The 21,271-nt window shown below is 36.2% G+C and overlaps 1 protein-coding gene across 6 annotated transcripts in view; it reads left to right on the forward strand.

The window, feature by feature from the left end:
* WDPCP (WD repeat containing planar cell polarity effector) overlaps nucleotides 1-21,271 on the forward strand; it is a 154,351-nt gene that overhangs the window by 55,933 nt on the left and 77,147 nt on the right. For 5 of the 6 annotated variants that reach the window (XM_051614937.1, XM_051614941.1, XM_051614940.1 and 2 more), the window contains 3 exons: nucleotides 7,003-7,117; nucleotides 10,723-10,856; nucleotides 15,341-15,532. In XM_051614937.1, coding sequence (XP_051470897.1) covers nucleotides 7,003-7,117; nucleotides 10,723-10,856; nucleotides 15,341-15,532 — 441 coding nt within the window. The remainder of the gene's footprint in view (nucleotides 1-7,002; nucleotides 7,118-10,722; nucleotides 10,857-15,340; nucleotides 15,533-21,271) is intronic. The other variant, XM_051614943.1, reaches the window with a different exon arrangement.

A 21,271-nucleotide genomic window follows, 5' to 3' on the forward strand; every position in this document is an offset into this window, starting at 1 on the left:
GTCAAAAATATCTATTGGTCTTTATTTTTGCAGTTCTAAGTATAAATTCTTGTACAGCTTAGAGTTTCTGAAGTACATGATGCACCAGGTCATTGGAACATAACCTAGACTGTACATGGATTTTTGTCAAGGAGCTTGCTCTCTTATTTAAAAGAGCTTAGCTGAGCCCTAAAGGAGTGAGGTCTTTTCTTTCAGCTCTGTTCCTACTCGTTCCAGTAGGATCTGAATGCACACCATTTCAGTATGGTACTTCTGAACACCAGCTTTGATGACCTGTGATGAGTTGCTGAAATAATACTGTAATCTTCAGTCAGATGATGTCAAAGGGAAAAAAAACAGACTATAAAAGATGGATGACAGAAAAAGACAAGAAGTCTGTCGTAGGTTTGGGCCCAACACAACCACAAAGGAACAGCCCCATGGCCGCTCACTCAACTCCCCCCACACACACATTCTGGGATGAGGAGGACAAAGCTCATGGGTCGAGACAAAGGACAAGGAGGGTTCTTCACCAACTAAGGTCCCAGGCAAAACAGGCTCAATTTGGAGAAAAAATAGTAATTATGTTCACAATTATCAAACACACCCAGGACACAGACAACACACAGAGCAGGGCTTGCATGTGTTACCCCACCCCTCCCTTCTTCCCAGGCCCAAATCACTTTGTTCCCGATCTCTCTCCCTCCTTCCCCCCAGTGGCACAGGGGGACAGGGGATGGGGTTTAGAGTCAGTTCACAGGCTGCTGGTTTCTGCTGCTTCTTCCTCCTCAGGAAGAAGGATTCCTTACAGTCCTCCCCTGCTTCCCCGCGGGGTCCCTCTCATGGGAGAGAGTCCTCCACGAACCTCTCCTTCATGAGTCCTTCCCACGAGGTCCAGAGCTGCTCCAGCCTGGGCTTCCCATAGTCATGGGCTGCTTTGGGAACAAACTCCCTGGGGTCTTCCAAAGTTGCACAGAGTCCACTGGCACAAAATCCAAGTCCACTGGCCAAGTTCACACCTCCTGGTGCCTTCAGGGAATGTTCCACCACGTTCCTCCATGAGTGCAGGAGGACAGCTGCTATCTCACCAGGGAAACTTCTGCTTGGGCACCTTTTTCCCCTTCTTCCTCACCAACCACCAGCACTGCTCTCCTCCTCTTGCAAAACTCTTCTACCCCCAAGTGCTCCTCTGCTCAGGTGTTAGAGCTGTTCTTTAGTATGTTAATCGCTGAGGTGCATCTATTGTCCCTCTAATGGCTCCTTGGCTGGTTTTGGGGAGGGGGAGCTTCTCAGCTTCTTACTAGAGCTACTCCTGTGGCCCTTCCCCCGCTACCAAAAAACCCACCAAACCAAACCAGAACAAAGTCTTTAAGATGCTACTGTATTCTTTATAATTAAATAAACAATTTACTCCTCAGCTTTCTCTGCCAAGGAGTAATAATGTAAGGAATTAATTTTATCAATATTGCTGAGTTTACTCACCTCAGCTCTGGCTGCTTCCCTTCCTCTTGGTCTCATCTAATTCTTTGGAATGCTTTTAAGTTTGGCCACAAAATGGTGAAATCAATTCAATGAAATTATGCCATTGGTTCAGGTTTGGTTTTACAATATAATGTAGTAAAAAATTCATGAGATCTAGCCAAAACATTTTATTTCCAACTTGTTTAGTTTTTTACATTTGCATTAAGTTACAAAATTAAACAGATGCCAACATGGAATTATTTTATTGTATTAAAGCCAGGAACTAGCTGTGAATCATATGCTGCCTGCTAATGAAAAAGATGTGTGTATTCTTTGCTAAATTACTTTGATTTTCTTGAGTTTGATTTGCACTACAATTTACCTATGTATATGAATGGTTTTTATTTTACCATTATTGGCATAGTTAGAACTGGATTCTGAATTGAGATACACAGTAATATTTGCTGACATGGCTTGTTACATCACCTACAATGCCATAAGCAAACTGATTTAGCAAGATATGTGGTGACACATAGGAGCACATCTGATACCAAAATCAAAACATTCTGGCTAGAGTACATGAGAAGCTAGTGCCCATCACCTAAGAGGAACACTACCCTCACATTATGTTTTTTCGGTTGCTTTTGATCACAGCCATTAATGTGTTGTGTGGCTTCAGAGATTTGGAGCTAGAAGTACAAATGCATTGATTGTTGTGAAACAGTAACATGTAACAACAATAACTTAATCTGTAATAAGGCATGCAACAGAATAATTACAGTAGGGTGGCTAAGAAAGCAATCTGGAATGAAGAGGTGGGGAAAAACCCTGGGAACCTGCTTGAACAAGAAAAGCTTTGCAGTTCTCTTCTCCTTTTGCATATTCCTTTGTTGGTTGAACTCTATAAGGGAAAACAGTTTGCAGCAATATTTTTTACAGGCATCTTTTTTTTCTCTTACAATATTAATCAGGTAGAAGCAAATCCTGGCTTTGCTCTGCAAGTATCTTTTTAGGTAGAAGGGCTGATAAGCAACTAAGCTGCATGAATAAGGACTCAAGGGCTAAGGCTTCCAAGGATAAAGGAGTCCACTTAAGTACGTGCTTAAATTCTACTGAAGTCCATAAGTTGTGAGCTTTTACTTACGTCCTTTACTTAATAAAAGTAACTCAAATATATATTTGAGAGTTTTGCTATTGCAGAAGGGGAGGGCTGTCTTGCCTTGAGTGTCTTCTGCTCCTTCTTATGTCTTTCTTGCTCACTGGAGGACCATTTTTGGCACACAAAATACACAATTTCTTCTATCAACATCATCACATTCAACTCCTCAGTAACACAGAAATTAAGTGGCCCTTCATTTCCAGCATGTAGAATGACCAGATTCCCAAACATCATATTCAGACTACATTCAAGTACAAGGGATATGCCTATTCTTCCAGTAGGTATGAAGTCATACTTTCAAATTTTGTTTAGGAACACCTTGAGACTGTTAAAGCTGTAGAGATGACCCTTCTGATTTCTGTTTTTCACACTGCAGTACTTCAGTCTGAAAAAATTGTAATGTGTTTAATTATTGTGAGCTTCTTTCCCTAATTTGATATCTGTTAGATGGAATTAATTTGTGCTTTGTGTAATTAGGCCCTCTTAGGTTTGCTGTTATTCTTCACCATTGATGGGCAATTCTGTAGAGCAGTACTTTCTGGAATTCGATCAGTGTGTATCTGTGTTCAAGCCAAGTTTGCAGTCTTCCCTCTTTGCTTTAATTCTTGTTTATGATTGGACTGCTACCATCCACCAAAATATCATTTTAATTTATGCAAGCTTATGTATAACAGCACCTTTATCTTATTATCATGCAACAGTCTTTGCATAGACTAAATGGTGAGCAAGGAATTGAAATAGTGAAGTTTCAATTCAGGCACATAAATGTTTTTTCATTTACAGAGTATTTTTTTATGAAAAATACTTTAGAATCATAGAATTGTTTTGGTTGGCTAAGACCTTTAAAATCATCAAGTCCAAACATTAATCCAGCACTGCCAAGGCCACCACTAAACCATATCCCTGTGCACCACATCTACACATCTTTTAAATACCTCCAGGATGGTGAACTTGAACAACTTCTCTGCTTTATTTAAATACCTGCTTGTATTTAATGGTAAACTTTAATAATTTTAAAAAAAAAAGCCCTCATTGTAATCCAAAATATGTTTAAAGGGAGGTGGAAGAAACACTGTCCTTACATGGCCATAGAGTGGGTATCTGATTTATTCTTTTATTTTAGACTCTAAATTCCTAGAAGGAAGGACTTAAACCTGTGAGTACATGTATATTATGAACCATTGTAAGTTATTACAGCAAAACTTTGTTACATTAAAATTTAGTTAGGCCAAATATCTAATACTTCTGTGGAGAATAATGGGAAACACTGTTTTACTGTAAAAATAGAGAAGGAGGGAGCACAATGGGAGAAACAATAAAAGCCATGGAAGTTATATTACCTACTTTCTGTCACACTATCATGCCATACTGATATCTGTGTAATATTGAAAATACATAGCATGGGGTTAGTGACTAGTTTCATAGATATAAAACAAAGCACACCCATTAGCACATTATTTTATATGTATTTTTAAATGCCTTGTAATCATACACAGGAGCAGTTTTCATAGATTTCTATCCTAGCTCTGTAACAGGTGTGATTTGTGTCATTACCACATAGGCATAAAGTGAATTTACACCCTGAAACATTTAAGAATTAAAGAAACCTAACCTCATTTGTTGTTCTATAGTCAAGAGTTTGCAGGCATGTCTCTATACAGCATATTGGATGGACATGTTAGATGTCAGCAGAACGACAAGCATGTGGCCTAATTCAGTGATGCAGTAATTCAAGATCACTGACTATCTATATGGATCAAAACACATTTTTTTCCATGTTTTGCTCCTCTTCTTTTTCTGGATGGATGGTATATTTCCCTACTCTGCCAGGTAAATCTAGAGGCTACAGACATCTCCCAGGTTAACTCTAGGGTGTTCTCATTTCTTGCAAGGACAGGAAGCAGGGGAGCAAACTACCATTACAGTAGAATTTTCTGAGGAAAGAAAATGCTCCCAAATAAAAGTAGTGGAACACACAAATTGGATAGTTTCTTTATATGCCTGGACCAGCTCTCTTGTTGGCACATATCACTGAAGGATCTGGGGTGTTTTACTTTTCTTTGGCAGGGTGGTATTAATTCAGTAATTTAGAACTGATCTTTCTAGAATATTATGTAATTTTGCTTGATCATCACTTGCATTGTAGCTTGTCAACTTCTGGGTTTCAACTCTCATTTTTTCAACTAGGTTCTTTGGGCAATTATAGCTAACTGTAGTCAAACTTTGATGGACTTTAAGTTGGAAATAAATGGTGAATTTATCTAATCTAACTTCAACCTAAGGATAAATTGGAGTTTCGAAAGATTGTAATAAAAGCTGCATGACTGTGTCTAATGTTTTTACGTTAAGGACAAAACCTTAAAGGACATCTGTCGTGACAGGGAGTATTGAAACATTGACTATATGTATTTATCAAATGCATGACTGGACTTTGGCAGGATGGGAAATGATAATTTGTTCTTAACAAATTCATTTCACATCCCAGGTATTTTTTGTTTCTACTTCAGGCATCACTAGAATTTCTTTTCAAAGTACTGTGAATTATCAGAAAGATAGATTGGAAAAATGTTCATTAAAGATATTAGGACAAGAAGGTAATTTATTTAAATATGCTTGTCCTGTTCTTTGCTACAAGGAGCACACAGCTATGGTAATACAGCAAAACATGTATAACTGATAATTCTCAGAGCTAAATTATTAGGAGCAGAGTATTGCACAAGAGGCAAGCTCAATTAGATCACTACATTCCCATCCCCAGTCCTTTATTACATGTTCCAGTAGATCTCACTGCAAGGACGTTTACTTGGTGTTTACATACCAAGTGTGTTGTATTTAAAAGTATCTTGCAACCATTTCTGTCTCTCAGATCTATCATAAAACTGGGATTTTTATGCAAAATTCTAGTACAAGAGCAAGTATTTCTCCAGTAATAAGTTGTTTAAAAGCACATATATTGCTTTAAAAATCTGCCGTTAGGTAGAAGCAAGATCTGGCCTTTGGTGTGCCCTCTGTATGTTTCTGCAACACTCTTTCCACTGAGGATTCCTTTGGCAGAGAAGATTGTTCAGCAAGTTTAGGGCTGGTGTAGGCTCTGCTGAACGATTCATGGGTTTGGGTCTTTTTTACTGATTAGGGGCAGATGAACCTAGCTGCCAGAATAAGTCATTCAGAACTCCTGCCGTGGAGTAGGAATGAGAGCTGGCCTGAAACTTCAGCTTACACACTGAGGTCATCTAGCAGCTTGCAGGATCAGAGGTGGCACCAGAGGATGACGCAAAATACACTAGTGTTTTCAGTGCTGCATGTGAAAATTTGTCACAGTGGCAATTTTTTTACTGTTTTCACATCAAAGTTTCTGTAGAACCCGAGTCTGGCAATGAGTTAAGGTCAGGAATGTTTTTATAACCCCCTGACTTTATATTTTACCATGTTTTTAAGAAAACAATCTTTCTCTAATAAAGCTATTCATGTACTTCTGCGACTGGAGTGACTTGACAAAGTGAGGTCAACTCACAATGGCTTAGTTAATTTTATGAGATTTATTTTATGAATTTCTTTGTTGTAATAGTTGCATTCAGAAAATGACTAAGTTTAAGGGCTTACTTATGCAAAAAGAAGTGTTTTTCATAGCTCCTCCCACTGAGTATTCTCTCATACAAGATACGGTGTCAGAAGGAGCTGAAAAGTACTGTGACTTTGTCATTACATGTATCATTTTATTCAGGTTAATTAGGCAGAAATATTCCGTTATCTCTGAAATAAGCCTTTGACTATTCTGTCCAGTATTTTAAATTCTTTCCTTCTAAGAGCAACATCTATAACCTAATGCCCAGGAGTATATGGATTTATAAGAACCCCACAGCTATCACTGTGGTAGGGCACCATTATTTAAGTTAAACAACATATGAATGGTCAGAAATAACAAGAACAGCAAAAAGTGATGTTTTTAATCTATGATAATAATATAAAATTACATGAAGCCCAACCTTCTATGTTTTCTTCATGCAGGCTATGCAGTTGTTCTATACAGAAAAAATAAGGTCCATAGATGATAGATGGATCAGCGTCATCGCTTTACTCATTCAGGACAGAATTTTATCTCTGTATTTAACAAACTAACTCAGTACATTTTCCTCAACATTCAGGGACTTAGCATGCAGCTACTTCAAGTGTTCAGCAAATATAATTCTTGTACCTGTGTAATTGAGTGTCATATTATGCCTCTTCCTTTCATTGAAAAAGCTTTTAAAGTCATTATAAGACATCTTCACATCAATGGTAAGGCTGTCTTGTAATGTTAAAAATTAGATTACTACGTAATGGACAGCTGCTAATATGCACCTTGGAACATTTCTCTTTATTAATGATTCTTGATGTCTTCTTTTCTCACTATTTGGATTTAGCTTCTCTTTCACTCAGGTATATTGGTGTCCCTAAGCCTTTCTGGGCCACAGCTGGAGAAAGTGGTGATTGACAGGACCCTGGTGGGGAAGCTCATCTCCGACACCATCAGTGATGGTAATTACACCCACGTGCAAATCAATTGCCTACATTAACAATAGAGTAGATAAACAGTATGTCAAGAGGTAGACTAATTATTGCCACTGGGGACTTGCAAACACAACAAGTAATTGCATGTAAAGCCATAGTTACAACCCTCAGGACTAAGAACACTTTAAGAATAATATTTAGCATGAAAGTTTTCAAGCTTGTCAAATACTGAATAGGTTTCTAAAATTCAGTTTCTTACACATTTTAATCACTGTGAACATGCTATTTGAACTTGTCATATTATTAAATAAGTGGGAAAATGGGACAGAACCATTATCCATCTGATTAATTCTGTGATTATAAAAATATTTACTTATTAGAAAAGGCTGGATAACATCAGTTAAATGGAAGTGTTTTGATTTAGTTTCTAGATTTCCAGAATCTCACTATTGTAATTAACTAGTTACTGCTATAAATTATGTTTTTGACTAATGCAGAAGAAAATTTATGAAAATGTGCTACTTTCCCACAGCTTTATAGTATGACTATAGCTTTTTCAATGTGTGTCTACAGAACTCCACTGAGAACCCAACCAGGTGTCAGTGTCATGGCATCTGCATAATCAAGAATATGGAATTTCTGTACAAATAACGTGCAGTATCTTCCACATTCTTGAAAATTAGACCCAAATTGCCTCTGTTTAAGAGGAATATATGCTAGATCTAGCTTTGATCTTTAATTATTTATTTTCTTCCATGCCCAGGCATCTATTGAATATTGGCCTGATTATCTAAGCAAGCTCCAATACTGTGTCCCTTTGATCTTTTCTTATCAGTATATTGTAATTTAGTCTTGAAAAATAACATTCATCTAACTATGTTAGTGAATCACAAGTATCAAAAAAATTAACTCTAACCTCATATTTAAGCAACTAATTGCTCAGAGGGTAAAACCCATTTAATATCCTGATTACTTTTTTCACTCTTCACTTAAATTACTAGATTACTAATTCCATTTTAGACTTTTCTGCCCTCTGTTTCCAGAGGGACAATTTAATACTTTCAGGTGACAAAAAGTAGGAAAGCATGGAAGCTAAGATAATAACCAAATTGAAGTTGTTTGTAGAACTTATTCAGAATACTCTCTCTTAAAACTAACAAACAAACAACCAAACAACAACAAAAAAAACCACAACAAAACCAAAACACAAAAAAACCCACACCACAACAAAACAATAAGTACCTAATTAAATTATACATATCTTGCCTTACACTGGCTTAGTATGTCATAGAAATACAAACTTTTTACAGCAAAATACATCTCACTAAAAAAGCTTACAACTATAAGAATAATAAAACAACAACTGTGTTTTCCTACAGTTATGCCACTCAAACTGCTATAAACAACATTATGTAGTGGTTTGTGCTTATTTTCACTTATTCAGGAATTTCTTAAACTTCCATGTTTGGTAATACTCCTATCTGGAGGTGAAATAAGTCTGCTTCTGTTCAGGAAAAGCAAAACCTGCAACAACTGTCATTGCAATAATTATTTTTTTCATGAACGGCAAAAGAAGATACTTTTGTTACACAGACAAGTAGTGTTCAAAATACAAATTTTTACACTGAACTATCCTTGTGTGAGTACCACAGCCTAATGTTGTCCTAGAATAAATTAGCTTTAATCCAACGAAATTGCACCTCTCCAAATCGAGGTTGGAATTAGAGTTGTGATTTTAAAGTTGGGCGAAAGAAATTTGATATTTAATACAAGAAGTCTGTATAAAAATAACGGTTCTTATTTTAACAATTATATGTATGTAGAAATTGGTAAGATTACAATTTGCCAAAATTGCTTCTGAAATGTAATTCTAACTCAGAGTAGCATGCCCTGACAATATTGGGAATAAAGGTTGGACTGTGTGCACAAAATGCAGAATTAAGGTTGCATCTATAATCCTCCTGCCTCTAATAAAAGTCCTCCTGATTTTTATTATTTATAATAGATAATAGGCAAGACTAAAAAAAAAATTAGTTAGAAATTATAGAAAAACTGCTTTCCTAAAGTAGTATTTCACATTTTCAAAATTATTTTATTTATTTATCATTATGTATTTATCATATATTATATAGTCTGTATAATATATATTATGTATTATATATGCTATATATAATTATTTATCATTTTATGGCACTGAGGTCTTGCAGGGCTAGTATTTAGAATATTAACTACACTGCCTGCCTTTTTAGAGTCATCTGACTTTGCAGTATATGGGTCCCTTCTGAATAATGATCTAACTATGTGCAAAGTTGCATTCCTGTCAGTCTGGTTTCCACTCTATCCCACTACAGCCTTGGAGACTGAAAATCAAGAGGCTGATAGTCTCATTCACACCTGCACAGAGATCTACAAATCTCACAAGTATCTGAGATGTGCTGCATGTCATCTTTATGTAAACTGTGCTTGTGAGGGTATCAAAATACTTCTGTATGCATATTGAGGATACTATACTAAGTGGCTTTGCATTTTCATCTTCATTGAGGATCTCAGTTGTAGTTCTAACTCACAATGTCAGATATTTTGTCACTGTTTCTTTTCTTTTTTTTTCCCAAAGCTAGTGTTAATGTTACATTTCAAAGGCAATTATTTGACTTAAAATTTTACCCTTTAGCATTTGCGTATCAGATCCTTCAGAGCTGTGCTAGTACATGACTATTAGAAAATGAAACTGGTTGTAAATCAGACAAAATCAAAGCAAAGCTGCGTACCCAGTTTTCACTGCTTATTTGTAAGACTAAAGTGTCAGTCTACTTAAGGATATATAGAATACATTTAAGAAACTAGGATAATAGTCACAAATGCATTTTTGGTTGTTTTTCAGGGGATGTTCCACAGGGTTTTGTTGTTTGTTTGGTTGTTGTTTTTGAAATCAAGTTCCACTTTACTTGGCATTTTCCTTTTAACAGAGATTTCGCAGTTTACTTTATGAAAACAGCTTGCTGGCTTTACTTTAAACCTGATTCTTGTTAGCAATTCTTCAGTAATCTGGTACTGGGTACCCTGATGACTGACTTCATTCTCAGACATCTCTTTAAATGTGGGCACTACTTGAATAACAGGATAACAATTGGGAAAAATCCTAGATACTACTTTCTAATTGAAGTGCATTGTCAAATTACATATCCATTTTCATATTGAATTCTTTGATCCCCTTAATAACAATGGTGATTCTTCTGCACTTTTCCAGATTCCAAAAGAGTCTGTTCCATCTTCATTACCTGTATTGCTTTTTTAAAAAAAAAAGTAAAATCAAAAATATGGAAGGCTGAACCAAGATGAAAATTAATGTGGGGCATAAAGCATACATTTGAATGTAGTGATAACTTGATACGAGATAATTTATTCAGGTTATGTAATCAGAGTACTCCCTAGGCTTTATTTCTCATTTCCAAGAAGGTCCTGTCAGGATGACACATTGATGTCTTTTAGGAGATTATAGAGGCTTCAGTGTAATATTTAGGACACTGTCTTGAAAAAATTGCTTTTCGCAATGTCTCAGTGGAGACTTCAGTAATTTGTTTTGTTCCTGGAAACAGGTATTACAGTGATGACAATTTTAATTTGTTTTTCAGCTGTTCTTACAGACAATTTCATCATCTTGTCATTTGAGGACCATAACCAGCTCTGCTTTATTCAGTTTACAAAGAAGATGGATTCTTCTGATGTAAACAAAAGACTGGAAAAACTCTCTTGTTCGGACTTTAAGGTATAGCTGTCAATAATGACTGTAAATACTGCAGTAACTTTACGTTATGAATCACTGGTACTCATTGATATTGTATGTCTGAATTGCAAACCTTTGTATAACTGATTGCAAATTGCAAACCTTCGTATAACTGATCAGAACAGCTCAAATTCTAAAAACAGCAGTTATTGAAAAGTAAAAAAAAATAATTACATGGCATTCTGAGTTAATGTATTCAAGTGCCGTGCGAAGAGGGATCCAATTTTCTACTGTATTTAGGTTAAGGGCTCAGACACACAGTTGAGTTACCTCTGCTTAACAGATTACCTGTGTCAGTTGAGCAGCAGTAACTGATACTTTGCACATTCTCAGCATCTAACAAGCATGAAGCAAAATCTGTAATGGTAAACCTCAGTGTAAAAGATTTAGATTAATGTGTTTTACCTCTTGTTTGCTGTGGGCTAAAAATGCACACATGGTCAATTACTATGGCTCAACTGATATACACTAACTCATGAAGTTATGATAATTCAGTCATCTGTCTGAGCTCCAAGACTGTTGTAGTCCTTTGCAGAAATCTTAGTTTCCCCTCCAGTTACAGTAATTGTATTGTTTAGAGAGTTGGTTTTACAATTAAGCCACTGAGCTAGGACTCAGATATAGAAGCTGAGTTTCTCACCACTGACAAACCATGTATGTGACCTTAGGCAAGTGACGTGTTGCCTCTGTATCTCAATTCACTACTTACACAGTGAAGATTAAAATACTTCTTTTGTTCAGCCCTTTATATGTGGGTGTCTATACCACAGTCACAGCAGTAGCTGAAAGGTAGTCCAGAGGTAGCTGAGCTGACTTTAAACTAGTCAGTTTGGATGTCAGAAGAAACCAGCTCATCACAAGCTGAATTACTGTGTCTTGATAGACTGGACTGCATAAACAGAACATATTTTGACCATAAGCTCTTTGACATCAGGGCAGTGGCTGACGTTAGGTGGAAATGCTTGGCACTATAACAGTACGAAAAAATAATTAGCCAAAGGCAATTAACTTTGAACAGGCAGAGTAGAAAAGGGGCTGCATACAATTCACTGCAAGAGTGAAGGAGAGACAAGCCTTTGCCCAATAAAGGTAGAAAGACGTAATAAGCAAAAGAGAGTTTGTATTTATTTCAGACCAGATAAATGTTAAGGAAGACAATCTTGTGCTAGCAAATATTTTGCCCTTGACAACCCCTCAGGAATTTGCTTTGCTCATGGAAGGGAGTTTGCATCTGCAAGGCAAGCTTTTTAAGGATGTGTTTAAGTCTTGCCATATTACATTTTAACTTGCTTGGTAGAAATACTTTCTGCTAGGATGAATATCTAATACATTTTCCAGGCTGTTTCAGTTCAGGGCCTCTTTTCAGCTATGACTTGTGTTTGCGAGATTGATCCAACCTCTATAACGTGGATTTGAGACAGTTCACTGTTCACCAGGAACTGAGCTGATACGTAGTTTACTTAAAATGATGTGTGCTTATGCCTCTGGCCTGTGGTGTTTGTTAAGGATGTACTTTAGAAGCAGGGGTGGTGTGTGGTGTGGGTTTTGGGTTTTTTTTAATAACTCTAAACTTTAACAAAGAAGCTGTGGTATGATGAAAACTGCCTTTATCATTTAATTGTGAAGATCATAGCTCCTTACTTAAATAATGTTTAGAAAATATATTTTCATTCTTGGTATTGCTGGGCATATTTTGTATCTACTGGTTATGGTGGGTTTTTTTTTCTTGGGAAAGAAGGAAAGCCTAATCCATAGAAAATTCTTTCTACCCTAGGAAACCAGAAATATCTGCTGTACCCCTTAATAAGGTTGTTACGTTCAGTTCTTTGCTGACACTGCTGAGCTTCTGGAAACACCTCCATGTTCAATGTTAACTTTGCTTTCTCTGAAAATCAGTGGGAATCACTATGGATTATTTCTTTGCCAGCCAAAAAAAGGCATTTGCATTTTTTAATTGAATGTTCTTTTGTGTGAGGCTTGCTAGTTAGGCAGCTAAATATAATTTTTATTATCTTCAAAATTGCACCAGTGTGAGCCAGCAGAAAGTATTATTCACTACTGCAATAATATTATGTCAGCTCTCTGTATTGAATTAGAGTTCTTCATGGCTGCTTTTGGTCAAACTTAAAATACTGGAAGATCACAGACAGAGTCAACATTAGTGTCCCCATTAGTAGTAACAAAAGAACCAAAGATGGTCCTCAATTGCAAATCTGCAAACTTGTAACAATACAAGCTTCAGAAAAAACAGTTCTTTAGTGTTGACTTTTTTTTCCAAGAGAAATTTAATTAAAATGTAGTTTGACCTGATGTTAAACTACCATGGGATCAAAATATGGAGCTAAAATTCAGCAAATGTAAGTGTAGTATTCATCTCTGCCTCTGATTTTTGTTGTAGCCTTGAGAAATCTATGTAGCATTTGGGCTTAAATTCCTGTGTCTAAAATTGGGAAAATGCTTACAATCATATGTAATCATATAATGATATTTCTCTCATATTTACATTGTCATTTCTTTGGTACTTGGACAGAAGCAACTTCACATTGTTCACTGTCCAGCCTCAATGTGGGCAAAATTGGCAGGGAACGCCAGCCAATACTGTATTGCACTGCCAGAGTGCTATTAATAATAAGAACAAGTCAACCACGCTTTCCTCCTCATAGTTTGATATTTATCCAAAAGCTGGGTTTTTCACACATTATATACCTAAATAGAATGATTACTTTCTTTATCCTCTTCCTTCATCAGTTATACCACCTTGGATTTTATTTACACTTTGAAAAAAGAAAGGAAGACCTATTCTATGAATCACTAGAGACTTGAAGACTAGCAAAATATAAAAACAACTATTATTTGCCTTTTCTCAGTGACTTTATTCTGTTAGAAAGTGCCTCGTCTAATGCAAGACATAAAGGTTTACATTAAATTTGTGACTGTTGCTACATGTGAAATTATTACGAACAATTAAGGTTGCAACACAGCACTAATTAATATCTGTGCAAGTATTTGTGTTTTTCTATCCTAATAAATGTGTCGTCACAAAAACAGCTGTTTATTTATAGTTTTGATTCAAGTATCAGCTACCTGTTAGCTTTTGTTTGTTTTATCTTTACACTTCCAAACAGTATTTTGACAAGTAAAACGTGAGATATTCTGAAAATACTTAAATACTTTTGTAAGTTTTTCCCATCTGTGTTTTTTTAATCCGTTTCAATTTACCTAAAGAAGAGACAGTACAAGGAGTTGAATGTTTACCATGAGAGAACAACATTGGTAATTACTTTGATTTCAGTTCCTTTTGATGTGTATTTAGGGGATGAAGAGGTCAATAATATTATGACCATGCAAATAGAAAAGGGTTCTTTTTGACCATATAAAAAACAGCAAAGGATTATTAAAGCATTAACCTTGATTTTAATGGCCTTGGTTGAGTGGTGAGATCACAATTTGGATGAGCCTGATTATTTACTAAATACAATACATAAATGCAGCGGGTTCTTAACACCCATTGCACTCTGGCATTATCGCATTACTGCCATCCTTTGTTGCCTTGCAGACAGGAATATGAAAGCAATCTGTCATGTAGTGAGACTGGCTCCAGAAGCATTTCTCTGATAAGAAGACCCCCTGCCCTTTGCTAGTGTCTGGTCCAGTAGGCTTAGCCATGCGCTTAATCCCCAGAAAGTGGTTCGATTATTGCTGACCAGCAATGGCAAGATAGTTTTTTTTTCCTCTAGCTATCAACCTTCCATTAATTCCTTAAGCAGAAATGCGGTGCAATCTATATTTCCTTGGCATGTGTCACCCAGATGGTGCACTGCTCATGTTTTCAAATAACCATGCTCCAAAATAACGGAGTTTGAATAATAAATTCCACAAATCCTTCCTGAGAAAGAGGCAGAATTCTCAGGAGCTGCATAAACTTTACGCATGATGCTGTAGCTCATCCACATTATGCAGAAAAGTATATATTCTCTTGCAAAGCGGATGTTTGTGTTTGGATTCCTTAATTTAGGCAGGAAAAAGAAAGATATATGTTTGCTCCAATGCTGTAGAATGCATTTAATATTTGATTATGTCTTAAACACTAGCTTTAGCTCCCTGGTCAGCTTTGCAGAACTTGTCATTTAATATGGCTAAGCTTAAATCCTGTGTGTAGGTCGATGCTGTCAAGCAACCATGACTGTACATTTTGGTATTGATTGGAGTCATTGCAGTAAATTCCTTCTTAACTCACATTCCTTTCCTTCCCAATCCCCTCCCCACAGATAAAAATGTGAGCATGTCTTTTTCTGTCTGAAGAGATATTTTTTACATTTACAGACAGCCTATATGAAGATACATGTACGCAGTCCTCTGTGTATATATACATTCTCTTTCACACATCAAAAGTATGTGCTCTTAGTTGCTCCTACTGTGTTATTTTATCACCTCAAATATTTCCTGCATTTTTTTTCTTCCATCAGATTTCTCATATAGATATACTTGGACCAGAAGGTAGAAGGATGAAACGTCACCTGGCAATAAACTGTGTGCAAGATATGGTCATTTGCTGGTGGTCAGCAACTAGTGATGGAGCATGGCCTTGGTCTCCTATTTCCTGTGAAAGGGACAGAGCCAACCTATTGCTGTTAGGCTGTGCACATGGCAAATTGGAGGTAAAGTGCTGAACTCTCTTGTTACATGATTTTTCTGATTTGCTAAAGAAATAACTGTTCAACTGAAGTGAATATTCAGGTAGATATAACAAACAGATATGATAAAAACAACAGAAGATCAGCCATTCTAATCTTAAAAACAAAGGTTTGGTATTTAATGAAAAAAAGCACCTTATTTAGTATGTTTACTTTTTTCACATCAAAACTGGCAATCTGAGAAATGCAGCAAGGAAGTTAGGTCTTTATAATGGAATAGCTTTCAAGTTGGTAACAGTGAAAATAAAAGTGTAAAGAGTACCACTAGGAAACTCTAATCTGAATTAGAAACTGTAGGAGTTGCATGCTTGTCTAATGCAATGATTTTACATTGTCTGCAATGTTAACTGATAGGCATTTTACATTTACTCTAAATGTTTTATTATAAAATTTTAGCTACACCCAGTTGCTGCTTAAATTGTTGCTATGAGTATTGATCAAATCGGGGACCTTTTTGTTTTTAAAGAAAAAGTCCAAATTCCCCATCTACAGGTAGAAACATAAGCTACAAGTTGGAACAAGGCTCCAAGCTGACCCTCTTCCTGACACTTGCTTAGTTTACCTCTTTAAGCAGCCGATTCCATTTCATGTACTTAATTTTTACTTCATCTATTTAAGAATATTTTAATCCAGTTTCTTATGTTAGATAAAAACTTTAAAATGAAGCTATCTGGGCATACTCTGGAAAGAACTAGACGCTGAATTTAAAATGTGACAGCTGTTCTGAACTAGCATCTTGTATAGGTACTCCTGTATTTGGAGTTGTATTTTCAGTTTACCTTAAGCCACTGACTGTGGGAGAAGAGCACAAACTTGAGAATCAGCTGTGGAATAGCTGTTCTGGAGTAGCTATTACAGGCTTTTTCCCTGTAGGGAAAAACCCTGAGTAACACTTTAGAATAAGCTGCTCTTATAAACAACTTCCTGATCTCTTTAATTAGGGAAGTGTTTTAAAGTGTTGGAATTATTACTTTGATAACTAATATTAATTTCAGCGAGATGTTTTTCCCTTGGGATTGTCTATATATTGAAAGCGAAAGAGAAAAGGTAGTTGAGACAGCTTTTCTTTCTTACTTCAGTCATTAGTCACAGTAGAATTTAAGTTTAAATTACCTGCAGTTCTGCCTTCTTTGCTTTTTTTCAATTGACCTCTCTCCACTAGCGGTCATCGTTGACTCATCTCTCTCTTCTGCCTGATGTACACCTGCAGTTCTCAATTCCCTCTGCAGCTATACCCAATCACATATAAAAATTACTCTGGTAGCTAAAATGTGCATCTATTCTTTGTAAGATTTTTCAGCCTCTTCCCAGTGCCATTTTGATATTATGAAACTTAATTCTACTAACATTTCGGATCTTATTTCTTACCATGACTTCTGTATGTCCAGGTTCTGACAGCAACATTCCCATGCCTTTTGTTGCCTTCCCACATCTTCCAGAAAGCTTGCAAATACCCGCATAACAGTTCACAGTCTCTGTTTTCTGAGATGTTTTATAGAGATTCATTTCTTCTAAGAAATTCTCAGAAACTACCCTGTCAGTTTAAAGTTTTCTCTGTTTCATTTTATATATTATAGGAAGATTTCCAAATTACGTCTTTGCTCTGCAGCTTTCAATACACCTTCTTTTATCCTTTTCTGGTTTACACTCTAAATTGCTCAGGGCTGCAGCTGTCTAGTATAGTCTCAAGCACATCACTGGTGCTTAACACAGTAATGATAATCAGCATTCACTGAGCCTTTAGGCCTAAACTCATAGTCATTTTAATTTAACCCACATTGTAATATAAATAAATTATTTTTAAAATAAGAACTGCCAAGTTTAGCTGTTCACTTGCTTTTCCTTTTCTTTGATTTCCTTTTTTTTTTCTTCTTTTTCCCCTGGATTCTTTGCCAGTACTTGTCTGTTTTAATTCTAACATACTTGGATTAAATTCCTTTTCCTGTGTTTGTCAACAAAATACCAACCACTATGCCAGGGCTATGGAAAACTTAAGTCACATATAGGTGACAAACAGTCTTGCTGGTTGTCAGTTAGCCTGTTCTATGTACTTACCAGTTCGATGCTCAGTGGGCTGCTGTGTAAGGCTGAAGACTCTCTACGTATACGTTTCCCCTGTGTATCTGTGATGTGTAAACTATGGTACTGTTGTGTAGGCTTTTTTTCTTGATTTCTCTAGTGCTTCTTATGGGCAGTAGTTAAATTCCTGTGCATGGATGGGGAAGGTCATGCCCAGCAGCTCTAGAAGTAGCGTCAACCCACAATCTGCAACTTAGTGAGACACATTTTTCACCTACAGAGTCTTGGATGGGAACTTTAACTTAACCCCTTTAACTTCTGGGAGTTATTTGATAGCTTAAAATGTAAGCAAAAGTGTAGTTGGTATTTCTAGACAGCTTCTTAACAGTTACTTTCTAGGACAGATAACACAAAAATACAGTGTTTCTCTAGACATGCTTATTTGCCTCTCCTTGTATCTACTCCACTGCCATTTGTCGTGTTCCTCGGGTATAGACCTGGATTGAAACATAACACGCCATTGTTATCCATAAAAGTAAATCCATGTTTATAATATTTGACCAATAATATTAATTTTCTCCCTGTAAATGATTATTGTCAACAGAAGAATAATGAGAAGCATGAATTGATTCAGTTTGGAGCATTTGTCAAAAAGAAGTGTAGTAAAATAATACCACCAACATTTTACTTGAAAATAGTAATATTGCTTTGATACAACAGCATTATTATCTAGAACTAAGAGAAAAGCAGGGATTGCTGAATAGCCCCTAAAGAGCTGTTTGACATGTTGGGTTTATGAAAAAGTAAACTATGCCTGAGGAAATGAATGGGTGCTACCCACTGCACTTTACTGCTGACCTACAAAAACCACACTGACACTCTTGTTGTTGTGACAGAGAAAAGGTAAATAGGGCACTTCATTATACTGCTTCCTCCCTGGAAGAATTTTCCAAGTGCTATTTGCTGCCCACCAGAAGAGTGCGTATTAGGATGAGGACATGAATAGCTCTGGGACAAGGCAACTCAACCCCTCATCACGATAATATCCTGTAACTGCATATTCTGCTTTGGGATGATCAACGTTGCACATACAGTGTTTGGTGTATTGTGTACTTAAGCAGCTTTTCAACTTAATGGAGGAAATACATTTTACATTTTAAGTACAGTCTAAATGTGATTTGAATTGTACTGTGTGGCTTTATGTTCTAACATTTGCTACTATTAAGGCTAAAGGTAGACATTATAAAAACAGAAAGTACTTTCTCCCTGCAAATCTTGACTTGTTTTACTCCCTTTTTATTTCTGAGATCAGTGTTTCCTGTGTTAAATGCTATGGGATTTGGTGAGGAATCCTCCCCTGAAGAAAGGAAAGTGCTTTTCCATTTATCATAATACTTAGCTTCAGTGTGTGATGTATGTTTAAGTGCATGCACTCATGTTGCTGCAGGACTGTTTTTCTTAAACTTTTGTCTGTTCTCTTGTATGCATTGGTCTCCTCTGGCAAACTCATCCGTTCTCTAATTTATTTAATTATTTGGGTTTTGTTTATTTCTTCTTTGTTAAAGGACCAAAGATCAAGGATGTTATTTTAATTGTCTCGCTGTAGAGGTAATGCTGGTATTTTGATTTGAAAACCAGAAGAGGGATCTTCCAGAAATCATTTCAAACAATTTGCTATGCACAAATAGGATCTGATATAAAATCATCCTTGGATTAAATGCTTTGAGAGAAAGTAATGTTAAAATCAACATGAACTTTATTCTCCAAACATACAGTAACAGGAGGTGGTGATGCCCTGGCTCAGTTACTATAGTACTTTGCATTTGTCTTTGCCATATTAATTTTCACTCCATTTAGTGCTAGTGTGAATCACTGAAATTATACGTAAATCTTGTGGAAAAAATAATTTGCCTGAGAGAGAATATTATTTTCCTTTCTCTTTAGAGATAATATATAATAGTTATTACTTCTACGTTGTGCCTCAAAATTGTGAAGTAAACACAGCAGATCTTTTATGAGCGAGCTATCCTACAATTACTGTAGCACTCAGAAAAACATCTATGGTGTGTGACTGAATAGCTGAAATACCTCTCACACACATATAGCAAAGAATGTAAAATCCTCCATGTCACATTGGGTTAAAAGTTCAATAAATAATATGGGATAAAGATGATGATGATGATAAATTTTGAAAGAATATAAGAATGAATGTTGGCTGAAGATCCTCTAAGTAGTAAGATTACATGTGAGAGTGCAAATACAATGCAACCAAATAAGTAACCTAAAGTAGGAGCCTTGCATTTTTATTTTAGAAATGTTTAAAAATAGGGTGGATATTTTTCTTCCATCTACACAGTGCCGTATTTAAAACTGTTTTACTCTAGTGTGAGCTACACTTCCCACTCTGCATTTCCAATTAAACTGTTTGTTGTTATTTGGAGCCTCACTCTGTGAAATTAAATAAGCATTTTTTTCAACATCCATAAAATAAATCAAACATTTTTCTCATCTGAAAGGCACACAATTCAGTCACAGCAAGCTTATTTCTCTGTTCTTTTGTTTTCTTTTTTTCTTATCTGCCTGGTAAGCCAATTTTCTGCTTAAGAACTACTGGTTAAACCTCTTATTTGGTTTGATACATGGACTTTATCCTTTCCCAGCACTCTATGCAAAATACTCCAATTTTTTGAGTGTTCAAAGATTTCCGCTGAGAAGAGTGATACTGCCCACACAAGCCAGTGCTATTATTTCTTTCAAACAGAAAGTATCTTAACAAGTATAAGTCAGACCCCTTATTTACAAAGATTAACAGATTCCTTTACTTGGAATGTTACGATTTCTGACTCTAGCATTTGAGAACTTCATCTGTAAAGTATCTCTCATATTGCTGTTGAGCTGATGCAGAGCACAGGCCAGTTCTGCAAGGAGAAAATAGATGTGCAGTAGTGGTGCATGACTGCCACATTAATAAGGGAAATATGCATAAATTACGTGGACAATATTTAAATATATTTACCATCTTTTTTGCAGCATACATGTCATAAAACTAAAAGGGACTTATGTTTCTTTTATTATTATTATTTATTTATTTTACATAAAGTAATTGGTTTTACTCCATGCAAAGTACTTCCAGAAATCTTCCCTTAAAATCCAAGGCTAGATGCATAGTCCAGGATTTATGGAACACACTTAACATTGAATGGGATTATACGCACCACCACGGCTCTGTCGTTTTAGATCTGCTGCCCGGTTCCCTCCTCTGCAAATCCTGGAGTTGTCCTACCCACTTCTGAGGGAAGTTCTCCCGATTTTGCCTTCCCATTCCCCCAGCAAATGTTTTGTTAACTTAAAGATGCATTGCTATTTTAATGTTCCCCTTTACCATTCTAGAGAAGTGCCACTCACCAGAAAGCAATCAGTGGATTCCTTTAAATGAACTGCTAAAGCACTATGTGCACTACACTTACTAGCACGTGGCTACTTACCAGATAGAAAAACTATTGGCAGATAATGGAGTACCATCTTCTTGGGAGAAAAAAAAAAAGATATTTTTGATTGTTAGACTTCTTATTTTTCAAAAGCATTATAATCATCTTATTAACACATTTCTGTAGTTGTATATCTCTCTGCTTCTCTACTTTAGTTTTCCAGTTAGAGGCATGAAGAATTCATAATAACAGTCAT

Source organism: Apus apus, chromosome 3, assembly GCF_020740795.1.
Source record: "Apus apus isolate bApuApu2 chromosome 3, bApuApu2.pri.cur, whole genome shotgun sequence".
In the NCBI taxonomy this organism is placed as follows: domain Eukaryota; kingdom Metazoa; phylum Chordata; class Aves; order Apodiformes; family Apodidae; genus Apus; species Apus apus.